Source organism: Physcomitrium patens, chromosome 18 (genome assembly GCF_059467195.1).
Source record: "Physcomitrium patens ecotype Gransden chromosome 18, ASM5946719v1, whole genome shotgun sequence".
In the NCBI taxonomy this organism is placed as follows: domain Eukaryota; kingdom Viridiplantae; phylum Streptophyta; class Bryopsida; order Funariales; family Funariaceae; genus Physcomitrium; species Physcomitrium patens.
Window position 1 is genome coordinate 15,214,953 of NC_143427.1, and position 22,605 is coordinate 15,237,557.

The 22,605-nt window shown below is 39.6% G+C and overlaps 3 protein-coding genes across 9 annotated transcripts; 2 read left to right on the forward strand and 1 right to left on the reverse strand.

Annotated features, from left to right (window-relative positions):
* Window positions 1-1,305: 1,305 nt before the first annotated feature.
* LOC112295339 (dynamin-2A) lies at window positions 1,306-10,762 on the reverse strand. 4 transcript variants are annotated; one of them, XM_090244386.1, is made up of 21 exons: window positions 10,602-10,762; window positions 8,573-8,623; window positions 8,212-8,332; window positions 7,942-8,037; window positions 7,583-7,647; window positions 7,285-7,402; window positions 6,776-7,109; window positions 6,174-6,321; window positions 5,808-5,909; window positions 5,532-5,651; window positions 5,247-5,330; window positions 5,011-5,138; window positions 4,527-4,611; window positions 4,018-4,135; window positions 3,809-3,882; window positions 3,435-3,660; window positions 2,883-3,070; window positions 2,655-2,774; window positions 2,271-2,338; window positions 1,917-2,080; window positions 1,306-1,804 (listed from the first exon to the last, which is right to left on the reverse strand). In XM_090244386.1, exons 3-21 carry the CDS (start codon window positions 8,285-8,287, stop codon window positions 1,536-1,538), a joined length of 2,583 nt encoding a protein of 860 aa, XP_090100512.1. In that variant the 5' UTR covers window positions 8,288-8,332; window positions 8,573-8,623; window positions 10,602-10,762; the 3' UTR covers window positions 1,306-1,535. The 4 variants fall into 4 exon arrangements, with proteins under 4 accessions (XP_090100512.1, XP_024402541.1, XP_090100511.1 ...); XM_024546773.3 differs by having other exon boundaries at window positions 9,826-10,660; XM_090244385.1 differs by lacking the exon at window positions 10,602-10,762 and adding an exon at window positions 8,906-10,541.
* Window positions 10,763-11,338: 576 nt separating this feature from the next.
* On the forward strand, window positions 11,339-16,478 carry LOC112295035 (uncharacterized). Of its 4 annotated transcripts, none has more exons than XM_024546136.3 (6): window positions 11,339-11,750; window positions 12,105-12,886; window positions 13,085-13,544; window positions 13,688-13,767; window positions 13,854-14,227; window positions 14,320-16,478. In XM_024546136.3, exons 3-6 carry the CDS (start codon window positions 13,488-13,490, stop codon window positions 14,484-14,486), a joined length of 678 nt encoding a protein of 225 aa, XP_024401904.1. In that variant the 5' UTR covers window positions 11,339-11,750; window positions 12,105-12,886; window positions 13,085-13,487; the 3' UTR covers window positions 14,487-16,478. The 4 variants fall into 4 exon arrangements, with proteins under 4 accessions (XP_024401904.1, XP_090100514.1, XP_090100516.1 ...); XM_090244390.1 differs by having other exon boundaries at window positions 11,341-11,750; window positions 13,683-13,767; XM_090244389.1 differs by having other exon boundaries at window positions 11,341-11,750; window positions 12,105-13,544; window positions 13,683-13,767.
* On the forward strand, window positions 15,525-16,571 carry LOC141046491 (uncharacterized). Its single transcript, XM_073540722.2, has 2 exons — window positions 15,525-15,647; window positions 15,825-16,571. The coding sequence occupies exons 1-2, from the start codon at window positions 15,622-15,624 to the stop codon at window positions 16,111-16,113; spliced, it is 315 nt and encodes a 104-aa protein (XP_073396823.1). The 5' UTR covers window positions 15,525-15,621; the 3' UTR covers window positions 16,114-16,571.
* The last annotated feature ends 6,034 nt before the right edge of the window (window positions 16,572-22,605 follow it).

Below are 22,605 nucleotides of genomic sequence, written 5' to 3' on the forward strand. Positions count from 1 at the left end.
GTTAGTAGTTGCCACACATTAAACATGTAACATATCAAAATTAAAATTTATAACTTGAGTTATTTTTGTTATTTCATATTCAAATTAAGTCATATTTAAGTCATATTTTAAATTCTCATATATTTAGAATAAGTGACATTTTTTATGAGCAATGTTGTAGTTTTATTTATTTACAAGCATATTGATTTTTGGAATGGACAAAAGAGAGAAATTTGTGTTGCTTCATTTCTTATGATTTATTTTAATGACAACAAAATAAATTTAAAGTGATTACAATATTCTTCAAAAAAAAAAGTTATATCTAAATTCAAGGGGATGCAATAGCATGGACGACCAGAATTAATTTTGTTATTATATATATCTAGCATTTAAATAATTTCAGTATGTACTATTGAATGACATGTTTAAAGTATGATACTAATATTATATCTCAAGGGTAATGAAAAACTCTAACAAACGTATTAAAACTACTGGTAATTTTAATAGAAACTGGATTTTTTACAACATGTATTTTGTAAGTCGTATTCAAAATTATTTACAATTACATTATCAAACATACAAAAATTCTACCTTAAATACAATATTTTGAAAGTAATTAGCTAATATATGTTTAGAATATTTTTTAAAAGTTATAAATAATATAGCTAATCTTTTTATTTTTTTCTTAATTTTAAAAAATAATATCATTTTAGAATCTTCGTTACATTTTGATTTTGATTTTGATTTTGATTTTGATTTTTTTTTTTTTTTTTTTTTGTATAAATGTATGCATGATAAGTTGATAAAAACTAATTTTTGATAAAATCGTCTTATAGAAGTTTAGAAAACCATTTTAAACAATAAACTCCTACTAATATTTTACACTCGCAGGTGTGACAAGACAGTTCTTATCTTACGAATTTTACAAACAAATGAAAAAGATCCAATTGAATTCTATATTATTAATTATGTATTTGTATCTTTTAGACTGCAATGTTTTTCACATAATTTAAATATAACACATTGATTATAGTTTTTGGTTTTTTAGTGATTTTGGCATGATTTTTAATAACTTTACCAGACAGACGTACTTCTATTGTATTATAAATTCTTGGATTATGTTTAAATTCTTTGATTTAATAAACAAATTCATGACACAATGAAATATATTAGCGAGATCGAAATAACAAAAGTTTTCCCCAGCAATCGCTGTGATCAACCAGGGCTCAAAATTGTTACACAAAATAATAATCGCATATCTAGAAATAGATGCTGCAAAGTTGAAACACGAAGAGTTCAAATCTGCTGAAACAACTTGATAACACATTCAGGTATTAATGGCTCAGCCTAATATTAACTAAAAAGATTTTGCAAGCGTCAATAACATGCACAGAGCAAGCGTAATTAACGTGCTTACGGCACATGATGTTTTCAAATCGAAGTTGTAAACTAGTGAAACATTCAATAGGAATTAATGAACCTATCAATCTGCACAATAACTGAAAAGTAAAAAACCGAAGTGAGCAAAGAGATCATGCAAGTTTGTCTCGTAACCTTTAATATCTATACATTGATGAAGCACCAGGTGGGGGTGGCGGCGGCGGTGCTCGCCGCCCAGGTATGCGGCGACTACTACCCACATCCACATTTTCATCACCATCGCTGTAGTTGCTGTTGCGTGACGAAGGTCGTCCATTCATAGAGGGAGAGGGAGCTCTAGATGACCGCGAAGGTGAACTAGAGTAGCTGGACCGAGAGGATCCTGCTCGATCAAAGGCTACACGCCATTCCTCTGCGTCAGGCATGCCACCTGCCGTCGAATCCGCTGTTAACAGAACAAAACCCATTTCAGATGCAAAAGATGCAGATGAAAGGTTGTACATAATTTGTAGCCGAAAAACAAGAAATATCAACCAAGTAGGTGGATTAAAACTTACAGGCATCCCCATAACCGGTCACCGCAGCCGTGCGAGCTTCCTGAAGACTTAGTTGCCTGGTCAACTTGGATAATGCTGCCGCTTGCCTAAGAGCTTTCTCACGCCGAGCTTTAACCTCTTGATCTTCTTGTAATAGTTCTTCAATCCTGTTTGATTCTTGCGAACTGTTGCACAGAGGTCAATGAAAACGTAAACTCGCGCATTTAGAGATTGATTTTTACCCACATCAAGTGGAAAAGTAAAAATATATTTTTGAAAACGAAACAAAATCAAAACCCCCACAAACAAACAAACAATATAAAAAAACCACCGAATTTTCTTAAATTAAAAGTCTCAGATTAAAGTAACATGTACCTGATGGAGCTATAAAGGTGATTTAGCATAGCATCCTTGGCCCTCTCCACTTGACAAAGGACCACTGCCTGAAATGTGAAGCATAGTGTTGAAGTTGTTAAAAAGCAAAGCCACAAAACCAATGAAACGGAAACTTGACCAATCAATAGTTCTGCGCAACATGTGTATCTTCCACAAGCCTAACCTCATACTCACTAGACTCTAACAACACTTTACCAGCATCAGTGACAGCCTCCAATCCACGACCGCAACTAGCTGTAAGAGTTAGTACACAATCGTCGTACTTTCATGCTTACACCATATAAGTTCAAGTTAGACATGATAATCTTCACCATGCATGCAAGGGTAAGCAAAAAGCTCTAGAACGTGAGGCAAAGATTTTACCTTCGGAACATTTGCAGACAAACTGTTAAGCACAGCCTCCACATAATCTCGAACTTCTTGAGCCATGAGTCTCAAATCCTCCTCTGGATCTATTGGTTTCCTCAAAACTGTCGATGTATCCTACGATCAGCAATGTATATTTGTATTAAGAAGCGTAACACCAACCAATGCTTGAACAAATTGTCTTAAATCAGAAGAGCAATTCTTGGTTCCACATAATTTACTTACAGGGCCATCATAAGTAGATCTTGTTATTACATTGCTCTCAGAGTCTTTTGAGGACCTAAGAGAATCTTTTGAAGACCTGACAGGATCTTCGGAGGACCCTCCCTTAGCCTCGATACAGGCTCTAATCCTTGCCATCCAGTCCAGCTTCTCAGCCATGTTCTCAGCTTTCACTACAAGCGAATGACTCGCTGCCAATATAACAAACAGCTGTTAGAACTGACCATCTAATAAGTTCTAAAATCCTTCAAATAATACTAGGTGTATCTACATAGCAAGTAATGAAGAACAAATGATCAGGCAAGCCTAGCTTAGTTGTGAAAAAGCATCATGAACCAATAAAGCAATAGAACATCGAAACAGAGCAGATCTATTTGCCACAGTTTTTCAATGTCGCCCACCAAGTTGGAATCATTGAGATATTACATTGCTTTTCTATCCAACCAAATTAGTTTCTTACGATGTACTACATAAAATTCAAGCATGATACCACCAAACCAGATATATGTAATCTTTGACCAGTTTCACAACTGAAACTCAAACTGAAGGTAATACCTTTTAGAACCGTCTTGTAAGCCACTTTATGACTGACTCTGAAAATCAGGCTAGAAGTTGGCTCATCTTTTTCTGCTGTCCCATTAGCCTTTTTACTCTTTGATGATTTAGCATTTGCATCCTCTGCTCCATTCTCCTTATTATCAGGACCATCCTCAAGGATACATTCTTCCAAGGCAATCACTCCTCGGAAAGCCCTTTCCTCGGGCTTTTGCGTGTATGCAAGCTGCAAATGAGAAAAGCCACATATAGCATTTTAGTTACTTAACACCAAAAACGAATAAAAACTATTACATCCAAGGTCATTAGAGAGCAAGATTACAAATCTAACGGGCACATGATAACTTGCAATTCTAATGCTAAGTAGTTTTCACCTTGCAAGTTTTTTCATTGAGAACAAACCACCGCTTAGTCCACTCATTCTTCTCACTTTGTTTTAGAAGATAACCTGCGCAGAAATTAGAGCACACATGCATGTCAAACTCATAAAGGAGCAACAACCGGCTATACGTAAATATTTACGATGGTACAAGCTTACTACCACAAGAGACACACAGCAAATTATGCCAGAAGGAAAAATTACCTGCAGCATTATCTCCCACTATCTGCAAGGTTGACGGTGCATCCGTGCTCTCTTTCTTTGCTTCCTCAGCTTTCTTGGCATCCTTCAAAGTTCCTCCAACATTGGTTGGGACTGTTGCCTGTAGAAGTAATCCATAACTATATTTAGATAACATGAAAATCGGTGGAGAATAGTACGGTAAAACCTGCTACTTTGAACACCAAATATCATGCTACATGATAACATCGAAAAAGAGGACTAGCTAAATCATTTATTTCTTCAATTGGTATTAAGTATTCACTTCTTAAACAAATCGAAAGCTAAGATTGTGACATGAAATGATCACGATGTAGAACTTGATAAGAACCAACTCGGAGTGATTGAAAAACGTATGCAATCATGTGGAATCCCAAATAGTCATGACATTCATACACCATTGTGAAGTAAACTACCAACTAGACAACAACCGACTCTAAACTATTGATACTGCACATGGCATCCATTCTGTAGTTTTGAGGACCCAAGTGCACCTTGCTCAACAATGACTGCTCAGCGTCTTGAGCCTTTTTTGTCTGCCGACCCTTTACATCGTCCTCTCGTCGTAATCTATCCATCCTGCTTGTGCAAGAGCTTTTCAGGAAGGAACAAAACCGTGACAAAGCTCGTGGGTTTGTAGCATAGAAATATTTACTAAGTTCTTTGATTAAGTAATGCTGAATGAGAAAAGATACGATTTGTAATTTTCGATCTTCGAGAACAACAGATATTGTGCAAATAAAAATTAGAGCTTTACCACTCGGCAATGTTCACAGCAAGTTCACACTGGTGCTATCCAAGTATACTTCACATGTGCCGGTGCACACTGGTGGCCACAGAAGATAGATACTTTGTATTTTAAGTTATGTGAACAAAAGTGCTGAATCCAAACAGTGTAGCTCTAGACCGTTACTGAATATCTCCAATCTTTACTAATATCTTGGGAGTAGATGAAGCACCAAGTAAGTCGAGATATACCTGCGTTGGACAAGTCTAACAAAATGTTGAGGTGGGATAAATGCACGCTCCATGTCAACAAGAGCAACAACCATTTTCTTTGATTCAACCCTGTATTCGTCCAGCGCTGAACTGGCAATGGCAACAATCTGCAAACGCATAGCCTCAAAGAATCATTGAATAATTTTAGCCCAACACACTATAATGTACCACATTTATCGAAGCAGATACTACGAAGGAACCGAAATTGTACAAACCTCTCTCTTCAGAGGTGGATATCTTGCTAGCCCCGGAGTCCCATTTGCAGCAGCAGATACTATATCAATAAGAATACGGTGAACCTGAAAAAAAGATTCAGCAGTTAATAGGCAATTAGCAAATAATCTTGCATGCCAAGCCATCCTTGATCAAAAACTTAATCTACATTGTGGTTTGCAGCTCAAAACTCTCGAGTCTTGATCTCATCGAAACCACAACGATTAACTTGACGGTTCCCTGCAAAAACAGTCCTATAAGGGACGAAAGATAGTAACTGAACACACCTCATCCACGCAAGCCTTCGCTGGATCTTTTGCCAACTCTAATGCCTTCCTTACAAGTGCTCTTAAACCCTTTTCTGGTGACAAAAGGTATGGTTGATAGCCATCTGCTTGAAGAACCAGCTGTTTCAGACAATAACAATTGAAGAATTAAACTAATCAGTCTTATAGTGGTGAGGAAAGCATGAAAGCACTTTTAGGAGCACCCGAAATATGAAGAGAGATTAGATGTTCGAATTCACTGCCAAACGCAAAACTTAATTCAGACATGTCAACTACCTTCTTAACGCTGCTGATCTCAAACATCTGGTCAAGCGGTAGATTCTTAATCCTTTTGGGCAGCACACCTTCAAAGCTTGACACCACTCTCCACCCTTGACCCTATGAGGACAAAAGAAATAATTAAGCCAGAACTTAACAACAAACGTAAACTTTAGGGGTAATATGATTCTTTACCTGATATCAATTCGACAAGTGAAAATTCACGAAAAAAATGTCGATCAAGTACACCCAATAACTTTCAACTGCTCCTTAACTTTAGATCTTCGCTTTGAAATATTTTGAAGACTTCGTCAAAAAAAAGGTGAGGGGAATAACACGAAGTTTTTTGTTCGCAAACAATGATGACTCCAAGAAGCAGCATACCTCCCCGGTATTGATGTGTTGCAAAAACATATCCTCAAACTCTCGACACAGCTCCAATGCGATTGCACGCGTCCCTTCTGAAGTTTGCACCCTTTGTTCTCCCAGTCTAGCTATTTCTTGCTCAACAACTTGTGACTTCCCCTCAAGCCTGTTCAATGGAACTCAATCAAGTGTATTCAGACAAAACAACAGCAACGTTTCAACTCTCTGGGTAAGCTGCAAAACATGTATTAGGGTAAGGTTTCACAAATTTAGAAACATGAATAAAAACACAACGGGGCTTCACATGATTCTTTAGTGCTACAGCTATGACTAAATCTACACGACAACATCATCTTCGTCCTTTAAGTAGTCAGCATTACACACTCTTAACATTAGACCCTAAACATTTTAACTTAATCGAGCAGATTTTATAGCAAAGCTAGCTTCATTCTAACATGACCCATCGACAAACTAGCGAATAAGGACGTACCAACAATAGATACCACCGCTAACATGAACTTTAGCCAACCAATTCAAAATTCAAACAACCTTCGGGTGCGTACTTCGGCTTGCGTAACACCAAGACCTAACGGATCAAGTTTTTGAATAGCTAGTCGTACCTAGATAATATATTTGGAAGTCTCTGTTTCAGACGGTTTCGGATTTGGTGGGACAAGGTCTCAACCAAAGATATCCGTCCTAGCTTAGTCGGTGGTGCTCCATTTAAAATAGACTTTAATGATTCCATTTCAGCCCTCCAAGCAGTATCTAAAGAGTCTTCACCATTCGAATGTGCTGTTGAAATGGAAACAGAATGGCCAATCAGTGCAACCCAGGGTATGTCCGCAGTAGAAGGGGGGCCTTGACCAGATATGAGTGCATTTACAGCAGCTAAGCTTCTTGGATCCGAGGCTGCTTGGTCGACTTTGCTAATCACACCCACAGTCCTTGATCCTGCAGCACATAAAGAATCGGTCGGTAAGTCCATCTCAATGTTACTAGACGCTGCATAGAGAAAGTAAGTCACTTCTAACCAAACTTTGAAGGTTAGCTAATCCAAAACTAAAGCAGAAAGGAATTTGACAAGCTGATATTGTAAATTCAAAAGAAATTAGGCATGACCGCGGACCATCAGAGTCCAGTTCTTGAGCTAACTTCAAAGCCTTAGAAGCAGCAACTTCGCGACATGACGTTGCTGGTATCACAATAAGTAATATGGCATCATTGTTTGCCGCATGGTCATGAGCCTGCATGGAGATTTATATGTATTAATGAAACATAACTGGTACCCCAAAATAATTCACTACAAATGTAGATGAGAAAACTGCATTGCTTTTATAAAACCAACTCAGCTGAACGAGCCCGTAATCACATTTGTATATGTCGCAGCCTTTTGATCCAGTAGCAATTATAGCAAAACAACTTACAGGAGAATCATCAGTCGACGATCTTGGGTCAAGTCCAGGAAGGTCAATCAGCTTCAGTGGTGGCGCTATACACAAAACAACACAACTAACACCAGTGAGAAGAAATAAAAAATAAAATATTCAAGAGATCCTAACCAACAAAAGTTTGAAAAAATTGAATACAATTACAATTTGAGTGAAACTTGACAGTAGAATGGACTGGTATCAGTCTACAGACCAAATTTGCAATCCACAATGGAGTCGATTGAAAATCATACATAAGTTGCCGATTGATATCAACATAAAAATGTATTACTAAGTAAAAACTACAGTTATCAACTGAAATCAGTTACGAAGATGTGCAAGAACAAGCTACTTACTAGAAGCTGAGCGAAGTGTCAACCGAATTCCTTCAGACCTCCCCTGAGAGGCGGTTACATTTTTTAACCTCCCTTGCAATGAGTGCCGCACATCACCTGTACAAAGCCATCATGTGTAAAAACAAATTAAAAATTCATAAAAAAACAAGTAAAAAAAGGTCAATCGGGCCGCCACCAAATCTAACCCTATGTTGTAATAGATACTTGCGGAGAGGTATATCAATCACATAACAGCAAGATTCGCGAAAACCCTCAAACTATACTACTCACCTGCTGAGACATTTTGCGTTCTTCCATCCAATACAACCGCCAATCCTCTGCTGCTACCAGACTTATCTCGCTCCATATCAAGAATAATAGGAGCTCTGGTCGCTCCATTTTCTCCTGTTGGCTGCAATTCACAAGACAGGATGGTTGCAATTCAAGAGCTGTATTTGCACTTGGCAGATTGGAACACACGCGGAAATAACCTTGCGAGGTGTATCGTCTCAATACTGTTCTCGAATGTAAACAATTTCGAAAAACACATGATAACCTGATCAATTGTATGCTTCCCTAGATTATTCTATCAAAGTCAGAATGAAATGAGCACAATTGAGCTGTCGATCAAAGAGTAACAAAGCACACTAACCAAAACTGGGTGACCAATGAGGCTATTCAACACTGCTGACTTCCCCGCACTCTGGAATTAGACAACAAATACCACAGAAAATAAGTATGAATAGCACCATTTCTCCAATTTCAAAGGTATCTACAACAAACAAAACAAACCACTCGGGGAGCGGGGAAAAAACAGAAGAAAAAAGGCGTTCACTGTTGAATCATAGTAAAGGCGTTCCCTTTTAAAAACCTCACATTCCTCCACCTTCGCGAACTGCTAACAAGAGTGACATAACAACGCATTTATCATAGAGTAGTGAGGCACACTTGCGCGATTTCACTGGTGCATTTTGAATCGTCGAACCTTCAATCGCGACAAAGTTTGATAATTCTACTGTTCCAGGAAATTAGCCTCGTGAAGAGTCGTGCAATGATACCAGCACGAAAGATTTGGGAGCGTCGGGTGTTTCAGCTAGAAAGGTTTATATCCACTTTGGAATGGATTGATCGAACTAAAGTTGCCCAACTCTCGATTCCCCTCTTATGTGTCAAAAAACTGTCGCCACATATTTAAGGTTAAAAATAGGAAAAACTGTATCACGGCCGTGCTCAATGTGCATAACCTCCTGGTCATAGCTCATTCGAAACCCCCTTCTGAATTCTTTGATAGGTGACGTTTCACAATGACGCATAAATTCCTCAGAAAATTCAAAAATAGACATTACCCGACCATGGGATCCGATCAACTTTCACTATTATTACAGCGATTCTTCCGGCTATAAGTGACCTCGCCATTTCCCAGTCTTGTGTATGACGGACCAGCAGTGCAAACGTGGCAGAGGCTTCTTCAAATACACTGTGAACGTTCCCTTAATGTGCATGTGCATGACAGGATCACCGTACGTCTCGAGCATGCCTTGTGTTTCCCTGAGTGAGGACTGGTCATTCTTTCGCTAGACTTTCCACGCTACAAATCCGTGTGAATTGATGTATTTGCAAGGGGAGTGAATAAGATAGACCAGATGTTAACACTGAAGTCCCAACTGCGATTGTGGTAAGCTCGTAGAATCACATCACCAGCTGCCCGGCCTGAATGCTCCTATTCAACCTCGACCTTGCATCAAATTTCACAACAAAGGTTCCGAGACACCAAACCTATAAAAGCTGGTAACGTCGTGAACACCACCTAAACTTAACCTAATCGCCACTGGAACTCGCTCATAAACCGGCTGATCGTCACTATCAGCTCGTAGGACATACATGGAAACTTTGTGAGACACGTACCACATTACCAAGAGCAACCACGCTGAGAAACGAGGCGGACGCTTTAGACGCATCGCCATCCTCGTCTGCCAAAATGGCGTTAGCATCATTTATTTTTTCCGACAGCTGTATCATAGCATCGATTGCACCTGCAACCCGCTCCATGACAGCTTTGTTCTCCGCCATGCTTCCTACCAGACCAAAACTCAAACAAAACCCCTAACGCGACCTCAATTCAGGGCTTCTTCGATCACCAACCCTCCACTTTTGCCACGCCTCTATTCCTCCAACACAAAGAAAAAAAATATAATAAAATACACCAATTATCCACCGTCCAACAAGACCCAAACCTCACAAAATTTTGCGAATTTTTTCCACACCAAGATACGGCTCATTGAATCAACTCGCGCCTAGAAAAGCCCCAATCTGCCTCCAGAACCTCCAAAGCCATCTCCCACATCACTCAGCTGCACCACGAATTCATCGTCACCGGCGAGTTATTCTCTCCTTCTCCCTCTCTCTCTCGCACTCTCGTGGTGCCGTTCACACGCACCTTCTTCGTACCACTACACTTCGTAAAACCCTCGACAGGACCTCGCAATTATGACAAGCCAATTGCACGCCAATTTTGAAAACGAGCAGCAGAAGGTGGTGCAAAGGGGAGGGGGGAGAGGGGGGAGAGGATCAGGGCAGCAGCGAGAGCGAGCACGACAAAAGGCAAGCTGTAGCCGGGACTGGGGACGTGAGGACCATTATCCAGCGGAGGGGCAGAGTGAAATTGAAAAGTTGTAGCATACGCAGCAACGCAGCAGAACGCAAGCAAGCAACGGAGAGGCGAGGCCTTGTGAGCGTGGCAGTCACGGTTTGTGGGGCAAAGCAGCAGCGTGACACGAACCAAGCGCAGGGGAGCGCGACGCCGTGGCTCCCTCCGTCCGACCTGCCTGGCAACTTCAACAATGCCTACCGGGCCCGGGCCGGCCCTGCCCTGCCTGCTGCTTGTGCTGCTGCACCCCTTCTTCTGGCCCTGTGCGACTTCGCAGACCTTTCTCCAAGGCTTGGTCCAGGGAACCCCCCCGCTGGGAACTCCGGGAACCTCCCCGATCCCTTGTTCTCACTGCCGTCTACTTTGGAATTTGGAGTGTATGTGCGAAGCTGCTAGTGATCTTCGTCTCCCCATATTCGCGCGCGAGCGGAACTTCGAGGAGAGTAACCAGGTGGTGTGACGTGTTGTTGGCTCTGCGTCGAATCCCCTTTCGTGTCGAAGTACTATGAAGGATATCTTTCCATTCTGGTTTTGCGAATGAAAATTTTGCGGGCAATTAGTTGCAATGTTTCTTTGTGCAACCAAGGTGGCGGTCGGTTTATGGTAAATTCGATAACACTAATTAAGTTTACTGTGAATATTTATGTGTAAATGCAAAAAGCTTAATACTTAGACTTAAGTTTTCTATGAATAACGATGTAATATGAAGTTTCTCATAAATAACCAGGTGTAATGATTTTTTTAAAAACCAGAATGGAGACCAGGCAGGCAGCACGGGAGCACGAGCCCCGCACGTGCCCCGGCATGATCCCAGCACTGCAGGTCGTGGAGGCTTTCCTATCTGACACGATCTTCACTGATTAATGTCACCTCGCCGGTACTTGTGTCTATTCATGTTAGACCAAATAACCTCCATCACATTTCGCTGTAGAAAACACTTCGGTTCGCACATTCTGCAAGCAGACCGATGGTCAGAGGAGACGCTGCTGTGCAATGCTTCAAGTTTTGGTGCTGCCAGTGGCAGGCGCAACAGTTGCTGCTCCACGCATGACGGTAAACAAACACCACCAGCATGCTTTTGCTTCCAACAACGACCGCAGGATCTTCAAACTTCGACAGGGGGAGTCTGGTTTTCGACAGTTCTGCAAATTGACAGTCCGAGGAGACAAAATCATCGGAACCGGTAATTTGGTGGCTCCTTTGTTGTTGCTGCTGCTGCTGCACTTGTTTGAGTATTTGTTTTGTTGCATGGAAATGTATGGATCGGGCACTGTGTGCAAGTCCATCTTATTATGTCATGTGCTAGGAGGCCTTGCCAAATGATGACGTTGAAGATTTCAGTATGCGGCTAGAACCAAAGTGGCTTCGATGATATGCTAAAATTTCAGGTTGTATATGTTGAGGTAGTCAGATGGGTCTGTGTGAAACAGAACTTGATAGAGGTCAAATGTTGGTCAAAAGCCTAATTGTGTAAAAAATGCTGTTGATGAGAATAGTATATCAATCTCATGTAAAATCTGTCGTGGAGTTTTGCCAGAAATTCTGGTATCAGGACTAGTGAAAGTCGCAGTAGCCCTGTGCATATGAGTTACCGTTTGCTTCCCAACACGGCCAAGTACATTCAAATGATCCTTCTCTTCGTTAGCTTCTCTGACGAAGACTACTTTCTCGTTTACCCGGCATAGTGGGTTCACATCCACGATCGGCTAATGCTTCAGTGACTCACGCCGCGCTTAAAAAGGCTGGGTGCATTCCATGGTTCGCTATAGCCGATCCGCACTAAGAAGTGTCCGGGAAGATAACTGTCTCCATACGCCCAACTTGGATATTCTACACTCAACTCCGATGACCTCTGCGCGCTTCGGAGTGCCCACTATCTTCACCCAATTCATTCAATGCAAGTTACTCCTCCCAAGGATCGGAAACAGTTGTGTGGAGCCCAATCAACAGTGTTTTCATGAGCGTTTGGACGAGTGTCTTCTATCCCACCGAGTAGTCAAGCAGTTGTGATTTGAGAAGAGAAATATATACGCTGGGAGTCTGCATTGCACTTCTTCCCCGAAAATCCCAGATAATTATGCCTTGTGATTGTCGAAATTGAACATGAGAATCTATAAGCCTGGGACACGCACGGGAGGCAGATGCTGTACAAGGACCTTGTTCGTCACGAACTGCGTCGTAATAGTATGCAATACTTTGAGCGTAGTGTATTATGTTTATGAATCCGTTGTTAATCCCGCCCTACAGCAACATGAGCCCAGCACTCCCCAGTTGTTCCCCAAGAAAATCGGTTCGTCTCTTTTATCACTCGGCTCAGTGGTATGAAAACCTTTCGCACCTCCCAATCACTGCTCTTAGACAGATGCAGGATTTGCAAGTTTCCAATCCTCATCTACGTTGGAATTATCACCTAGAGAACTGGACATCTTGTGGTAAAATCTCGTTAGCCCTTAGAAGCTGTTTGGGAATAAGTTGAAATTTTGATTCAATGAGTGTTTTGTTTATTGATTGTGGCAGTCACCACTCTCCTCCCAAACCTCCAAGATTAGGTTCTACATACAAGGCACGTCGTTGCGAGGAAGTGAGGTCCGCCGGTTTTGGTCTGACCAAAATTGCTTTAGGTTGGGGGCTACAATTCAAACTCTTTCACAAAGCCTTGTATTTTAGGTTCATTCGCCAAAAAACTTCAGTTAGCAGTCACAAAGATGACTTGTGTATATGTAATAATCCTAACTAAAGTAAGCCTGCGGCCACAGTAGTTTCATTTGCAAGGGGCCTTGCTTTTTCTGTAAGCGGTAAAACAGGGCAATCGATTTTGGACGAAACCCCAAGAGCAGCCTGTTGTAAGGTGAAAGTATACCACACGGCCAACTTCACGAGATGTAATTACGCCCTCAGCTACTGCAATTCGTCTGAGACTATGGTCTATGGGGAACCCTTGCCTCCCTCTCTCGCGGCACAAATTCAACCCTGGACTGTAAGTGTCAATGGTCACACAATCAAACATCTGCTTTCACGGATTTACTTTCAAAAACATTTGGAATAAGCTGAAATGCGACCTTATGAGCACTGTGTTTCTCAATGATAAATTTGCGGTGGTCTTTGGGAATGGCAGAACAGTCCAGAGAAGAATTGAAATGGTTCTGGCAAACTTCACCGTCGTGTCCGATGCTACCGTTTGATCGACAAGACTTCTGCAAGTGAGTCATTGACAGTTTTAAAAAAGGTGAATCAGGGTTAGAGGAACATCGCAGAATTGGGTAATCACATCACGTATTTGGTGCAGACGAATAGAGCGAGGACAGCATTTGTTGATCTCCAGAGACTCCATCAACTACCAGCTCTTCATCACGTTCCACAACTTCTTACGATCTGAACTTTCAGAAATCCAATACCCTTTCCACGGGGTTGGATTTGAACCGGTTTGTAAGGACGTGCTGGGAGGCGAGGGGTTCAACCTAGCGTGGGTTTGTAGCCCTTTGTTGAACACCACCGAGGTCACGCATTACATCGAGGAGTGGAAAATCGAGATCATCTTCATGAACCGAGGTGCCTGGTTCCGTTCAGATTCTTCCTTCTTCAATGAGCTCAAAGAGATCGCCAAAGTGCTGCAAATGCGGTACCCGCACTTGTTGGTCTTTTACCGCAACTCATTTCCAGGTATCCACCTCCAGCCCTCAACACATCTCCACGCTCGTATTTCTTCAGCTTGTTTCGGATCATTGTTGACGAGTCTCCTGGTTCTCGAGCAGGTCACAAGGGTTGCGTAGATCTACACAAGCCACTGAAGCAACCGCAAGATAAGAGTTCTTTGCCGTATCATTGGGGAGAGTTTGCGAGGCAGAACGAATTGGCCAAGAGGACAGTCCACAGAGCGCACTTCATTTTTCTGGATCCGGACACCATGCTCAGCTTGTGACCCGAAGGCCACATGGGACCGCCAAGAGATTGCTTACATTACTCCATTCCTGGACCACTAGACTTTGTCCTCTATTTGTTCTACAACACATTACTGCTTCTGTAAAGTGAAAGATTTCGCAGGAAGTGGGATAAGGAACATGTATAAGGGCTCAAATAACCCTGAAATTGAAAAATTGTAGCGTACGCAGCAACGCAGCAACGGAGAGGCGATGCCTGGCGAGCGTGGTAGTCACGGTTTGTGGGCAAAGCAGCAGCGTGACACGAACCAACCGCGGGGAGCGCGACGCCGTGGCTCCGTCCGTCCGACCTGCCTGGCAACTTCAACGATGCCTACCCAGCCTGGGCCTGCCCTGCCCTAACTGCTGCTGCTTCTGCTGCTTCTTCTGCTTCATGCGTACAATTTCACATCTTCAGTTTCTCAATGCTGTCGTTATCCGAAAGTAAATTCTCAAAATCATTACGCACAATACTATTACGGAATCCACATTGCATCGACTTCTACTGGTGATTGTGATAATAAAATCATCGTTGCCGTTAACTCTTATCCAAAAATATCCAGGTTCAGCCCTGAAAGCTGAAGAATGACAAACTATTAAAAGTGAATAGAGCAAACAGTTCTCAGTGGAAACAGAGTACCATCGTGATTTATGATCATGTTGTCTCGACTGCCAGAGCTAAGGACAGCGCTATTCCATGACATGCTTCCAACTCACGCAGAATGGTCATTCAATGACCTCAACTGCACGGATTAAGTACCAGCCAGAGGCATTACGGATGATTGCATGGACATGAACCCCTGCGACATGCATGCTCTACTAAGCGAGTCCGGAAATCCCTCTAAAGCTGGTGGGCAAATTCCCTGTCATCTGTGAGCTACATGTGACAACTGCAGATAAAATTTCATGCTCTACTCCAATTAAAGATTGAGAGGCAGTGCGTATCCATGGTCTGGAAGGCAGAGAACATATTTCCAAACAGTTAGACAACACATCTATTTATTACCTGACGAAGTTCTTGGGGGTCCCAAAGCTGCACATAAGAGTTGTTTAGCCTAACTGAAAGGTATTTGCCGTCAAAAAGACCATTGCACACTCGTGACAGGTCCATCTTCATCAGCAGTCAAGAGCTCCGCAATGGAACTTGTGGTAGCATCCCAAAGGTACACCATATTTGCAAGGGCAATGGCGAGTACATTAGTAGCACTCCAGTCCGGCAGGTTCAGGTAATTGTCGTCAAGAAGGTTTGGAGCGTCGAGTGTCCTTTCAGCTGTTTGAGGAATGTGCCGAAATTGAGCTCGGAGATTGGCATGATCAGGCGCTGTGTTCTGGGAATACAGGAATTTGAGACCATTTTCAAAGCCTTCAAAGTGGCGAAGGAGGCTTGCTCTTGAATGCGAGAATTCGGCTGTCTCTGGTTATTGTCGATGCAGAGAAGGTTTTCGGCAAGTTGTTTTTTGTATTCCTTTTGGATTACCAACGCAAAATTGCGGTACATCATCACAGAATAAGAATTTTGGCCAAGTTTTCCAGAAAGTATTTCGAGGGAATAGAGAGGATGTGGAGGAATTTCTGGTGGACTTTGCAGACCTTTCCAAGTTGAATCAAGTTGTAGCGATGAAAGAGTAAATAGTAGCACTTCCGACCTCACCTTGGACGGCGAATGAACATTACCATTTTCCACCGCATTCTCCTCAACACCAGCGAGCATGTAATTTGCATCGTTGAAGTCCATGTCGCTACGATCAGTGATGAATCGATCGCTTTGCTGTAAGTCACAGCATCGATATTTAAAGGACACAAATATTGACACCCACGATAAGGGCGTGCTGAACTTCGTGGCGGACCGAGAGGAATTTATATTCGCTGCATAAACATAATGAAGAATCGATGCTGCTGTAAAACTCAGCTGCAGAAACTCGACCTCACACAGAGAAGCGGTGCAACAGCATGTCCAAATTTAAATCTTACAAAAAGCTTGAATCTTCACATAATTATTTTGAAAAAATTAGTTGGTTCCTTTGTCAGTGAAACTATAAAATCTGAACACCTTCGCAATAGAATGGCGCTTTCTCGTCACCAAAGAATGAATCGTCACCCATCTCCATCGAAAGTGAACCAAATCTCAGTGGACATAGACTGCAATGAGACTAGTCTTCACTCACTGTGTTACATTTCCACTAGATTCTCTCATTTTTAATTATCCCTGGTGGATGGCAACGCAGTCCAGTCCAGTGTACCCTCCATGACCTAGGAAGTGGCCTTAGAAAATGTTTGGAGGTAATAAATCATTACCGACCTGCCAGGAGTCTTGCTCTTCGGAGAGTTCCAGCTCAACGGCTGCAGGTAGAGCTGTTCACTTAGAGGACACCTATCCCTCCTACCATCGCTCGTCGTGGGTAAGTGGAAAACTTTCGCCATAACCTGCACAATGGAATGCCCGAGTCTCCCAAAACGATGCTGGTGGGAGCAACCCCACAACCAATTCCCATGAGCAATATCCAAACCATACAAGTGTTTAATCACGACTAATCAAAGACTAGATCAAACCTAAAGTTAAGTGCAAGTGGGGTGATTGGGCAGTGCAACAATGTTTAGTATTCCATCGTAAGATATAAATGCAGTGCTGCAAAAACCCATATCCGAAGTCGGTGGAGCATATTCTATCAGACGCAATCTGTGTTTAACTAGTGAACGATACGCTCCAGTGGCCCATACTAGACCGAACCCAGATCTCAATAGGTCGTCGGGGTATTATCAACGACTAGTTTTCAGTCTGGTATTGAAAGAACCTCATTTTTAAGTTGGACTGTTTTCACTTGTGAGAAAGAGAAGCTTAGAGCCTGTATTGGTGTTCTTTTACTGTGAAGTGATTCTTGAGTTTATGCATGTTTTCCTTCTGAGTTATGTTGTTTGTCAGCTAGCGACAAAGTTTGCGTATCATCTGAGTTCTGTTGTCTGTCGTGTAGCGACTAAGTTAGCGTGTCATGGTATCAGAGCGAGACACCTCAGAAGCAAATAGTACAAGTTAGATTGCGATCTTTTTTTTTCAGAAGGCATGGGAACGATGGATTCCGTAATAGCTCAGTCTAAAATGCTGGCTGGTCCGAAAAACTAAAAAATATGGCGCAGCACAATACAGAGTATACTGGAGAGAGAAGATCTATGGGAAGTTGTATCTACGACCAAGAAACTACCTCAGAATACTCAGTCTAGGTTATCATCAGCAGAAAGCGAAGCTGATTCGGGCACATGAATGGTGCAACCTGGAAATGACAGTAGGGGAGTTGAAGATGCAAGCAACACCAACGCGGAGCTTGCAGCAACAGTAACTCAGGAGCGGGAGCTGCTTTGCAGAAAGAAGACGCGCGCGATGGGATTTCTCCGACTGTCATTGACTGAATTGGTAAAACCTGACATACTCAACACCTCCGATCCTACCATTGCTAGGGATATTCTTGCAAACGTATATTCTACTCAGACAATTGCAGATGTGATGAAAACATTATACAAATGGGACAATCTGAAAATGACGGAAGATATGTCGGTATCAATGTTTGAGCAACATGTGTAGGACTTGAATTGAGTTGAGAGAAATCGACCAACCATTATCGGATACAGTGATAGTGCACAAGATACTGAAAAATCTACCGATGAAGTACGAGACCTTTGCGAGGATATTATGAGCTGAGAAGGAGACTCCATCTCTCGCGAGGCTAGCGAGCAGACTTCATATGGAAGAGACAGAATTTCGCTTGCGAACAGAACCAAATGAACATGCCCTGGTTCTTAGAATCAAAAACATTCTTCGAGATAAAAACAACCCGTACGTTGGACAATGAGCATCAAGTTCTTCCCCTCATAGAGTTTCAGCCGAAATAAATCATTATGGGCCGCCGTCTATCACACCTCCCGAAAAGGCTTCTCTTTTATTTGGCACTGCCGCCTCGGCCATGCTGGATTCTACATTTCATTGCTGCTTAACTCTCAAGATGTGTCTAATTTTAAAACGGCCAATATACAATGTCAACAATGCCTAGAGGGAAAACAAACACGGAATCCTATACTCAAGGAGAGTAACACCAGATCAAAGGAAAGACTGGAGTTAATTCATTTTGACTTCTGAGGTCCCCTACCAGTTATGACATTATCAGGTACAAAATTCTTTGTTCTCTTTATTGATGATTACTCATAAAAAACTTAGGATTGTTTGTCTCAAAGAAAAGAAACAAACCTTTGACGAATTCAAATAATTCAAGACATTGATAGAAAAACAAACTGTGAATTTTATCAAGAAATTAAGAACTGACAATGGAGGAGAATTTGTTGGTCAAAATTTCTCAAAATTTTGTACAAAAAATGGTATTATTTGACAATTTTTGTAGCCTAGCACACCCCATCAAAATGAAGTAGTGGAAAGAAGAAATAGACCCATTCTAAACAAGACATGGTGCATGTTATTGCCAAGAAAATTATCCAATTATTTATAGCCTGAAGCAACAAAAATTGCAATATATCTATTAAATAGATTGCTCATAAGAGTGAATGACTTCAACAAAGCATCAAAAGAAGTATTCTCACGTATTAAACCAAAACTTAATCACCTAATTTTTTTTGGATGCTTATCACATGTGCACATTGAACAACAATTAAGAAATAAATTACAAACATGATCAATTATAGGCAATTTTTTGGATTATGATGAATATACAATAAGATATTAAATATATCTATATCAACAAATAAATAAATAAATAATCATTATATTCAAAGATTTTATTTTTGAAGAAATGAAGTTTATAAATTATAATACATTATTTTTAGATAATAAACTTAAGAACACAAAGAAAAAAGAAACCAATACAAAAACTTCTATGGTTGGAGAATACAAAATTTGAATTGAAGAAAATCAGTATCCTAAGGTATTAAAATGACAACATCAAATATCACATGATTAATAAGAATACATGTCTAATTACTTGTCTCTACATTGTAATAATTATAATCTAGTGGAGACCAATTCTTAGGAAAACAACCCATAAGATATAGTGTCATGGACATATACATGTAAACTAATAATTACTTATATGATTTAGATAATAGTAAGTAAAAGTAGGTCAATTCCATAATATCTTCTATAGAAGATTCTTAGAAGCTTCATAGATGCTGCTTTGACTTTATAGGTGTCATTAATTAACTTTTTAGATTAGAAATGCGGTCAATAAGTGTCATGGACATACATATTTGTCTTGATAATTACTTAGATAATAAGAATAGGTAGAAGTAAGTCAAAGTAGATAAATATGATAATATCTTATAGAAAGCTTCTTAAAAGCTTCATAGATGCTGCTTTGCCTTTATACTTGTCTATAGGTGATTAATAAGTTGAAAACTTGCCCAACAAGGAGGCCACATGTCAACATGTTGAGCACTTGTAGTACAAGTTGGATATATAGCGCACACCTAGGAAACTTATCTTTCAAATTAGACATATGTCGTGCAAATTGGACGCGTATTAGATGTTCTATAGCATGTCACCACATAGTTCTTAGTTAAGTAGTATATATAAAGGCAAGAATGAGGTCTTCTTCACTCTTGTTAATTCTTTTTTTGCTTTTAATCTAGTTTCAAGAGCCTTATGTTTTCTAATCTTTGACAATAGCCATTTCAGTTCTTCCTTGAATATACATACTTTCTTCTATTTTGTCACTTTTCTTTTGATATAAATTTTAAGAGTTTATGTATCTTCTTCTAGTTTGTATCTTTAATAAATTAACAAGAGTATATATATAATATCAAAGCTTTGTCTTTTCTTGATTAAGAGTAGATTATCCCTTTCTCTTGATAACACATAAGCAAATTAGAAGTTACGGATTACCGTCTTTTAAACTAATATTGTTTCTAGATTTTTTTTTTCTTTTTTTTTATTTATGAATATTATATTCTGCAAGAATAGATACATTTCTTTTTATTGTGCTAGCATGGTAGAGCTTGCTGAAATGAAGAGTGCATTGGCTCAAATGCAACAACAAATGAGAAAATTAATACTTGCAATGTATCAACTCAGTCTACCACCATAAGGAGCAACAAGATTATGAAGTAATGAAGATATAGAGATGATTGGAGTTGCTTCAACATCTACACCAAGCCATACTATTGTTTCTACAACAAAACATTGTTTAAGTTTCAAAGAACCAAAAACTAGATTCCTTGAGAAGTTTGATAGCATAAGATCTAAGTTTAAAGGATTCATCAATCAAGTACAACTGGTGATTGAACTACAACTTCAAAGTTATCCAATTCAAAGATCACAAGTCAGATTTATTAGAATACTACTTTTAAGTTTTTCTTTATTATGATTTTTATCATTTCTTGAATGACGTGATCCAATATTGGATAATTTAGAAGCATTCTTAATGGAGTTTTGATTTATGAATGGAGAATATGATGCAATTCATATTGTAATCAATAAGATTCATACCTTACAATAAGAAAATTGATCAGTGACATTATACGCTTCACAATTTTAAAAATTAGGAACAAATATCAAGCGGGATGATGTAGCATTCATCAACCAATTTTTCTACAAATTATAATATGAAGTAAAGAAATTGATGTTCAATTTACCTAATCCTCAGATATTGAGTCAAGCAATTGACTTTACTATGACATGTGATAATTGACTTTTTGAGTTTTGATCTAAGAATTGCATAAAGAAACTTCAACATTATTACAATTTAATGATGACACCAAAGACTTCTCAATTTGAAAATTTAGAAGTAAAAGACATGCAAATGCATACAATATGTTTTAAGCCTCTTCGTGAACAAGAAAAGACTCGTCATTGTCAAAAAAGACTATGTTTATATTATGGAGAAGCTAAGCACACTACTTAATATTGTCCAAAGAAATGATGCAACTACAAAATGAGGAGTATTGCTGTCAAAGATGAAAACATGTTGGCAAATAAATTTGTCCAGCTACAATAGGAATTATGCGGTTGAAATCTTGTACAATTCCTAATGAAGGTCCTATTCTCTCCTTAGAATCCTCTCCTTGTTTTACAATAGATGTACTTTTAGGATCTAATAATCACAAAGCTTTTGACTTAATAGATTTAGGAGTTTCGGCTTGTTTTTTAGATGAAAAATTTGTTAAAAGTTATAATATATAGTTAGTATGAAAAACTAAATCTATACACGTAGAAGTCATAGACGGTCGTCCGTTATCTTCTAGAGATATTATTCATGAAACACTTCCTATAGATGTAGTAATAAATGGTCATAATAGTCGTATAATTTTTAATATAATTAGATCTCTCTCTAATCCAATCATTTTAGGTTTATCATGCCTAAAAAAGTATAATCTTTTGATAGATTGGATTTCTTGTAAACTTGATTTTTCTTCAAATATCATTAAGAGTTTTTCTAATTTAGAAGAAAGCCATGAGTCTAGTGTAGCTAAATCTATATTTGTAGGTCCAAAAGCTTTTTTTCATGTTACAAAAGAAGAATCATATTTTGTTATTTATGCCACACTTATTTTAAATAATGGAAAGATTTCAAGAAAAATTCTAAGTCAATATCAAGATTTTAAAGATGTTTTTGAGAAGAAGAATGCAAATATTCTCCTAGAGCATCATCCATATAATTATTCAATCGATCTTAAAGAAGAAACATAGCCACCATTTGGTCCAATCCATAGTTTATCACAAAATGAATTGGTTGAACTCAAAAAGTACATTGATGAGAATTGGGCCAAGAATTTCATACGCCATTCAAAATCTATTGCAAAAGCTCTTTTTTTATTTGTGAAGAAAAAAGATGGATCATTAGAAATTTATGTGGATTATCAAGGACTCAATAAGATTACCATCAAGAATAGATATCCTCTGCTTTTGATATTTGGACTTCTTGATCAATTAAATCAAGCTAAGATCTATACAAAAATAGATATACAAGGAGCGTACAATCTAATCTGTATTAAAAAAAGAGATGAATAAAAGACTATATTTTGAATAAGATATGGACATTATGAATATAATATCATACCTTTGGACTCATGAATATACCAGCTACTTTTTTAACATCTTATAAATGATGTTATTTATAAATTTTTAGA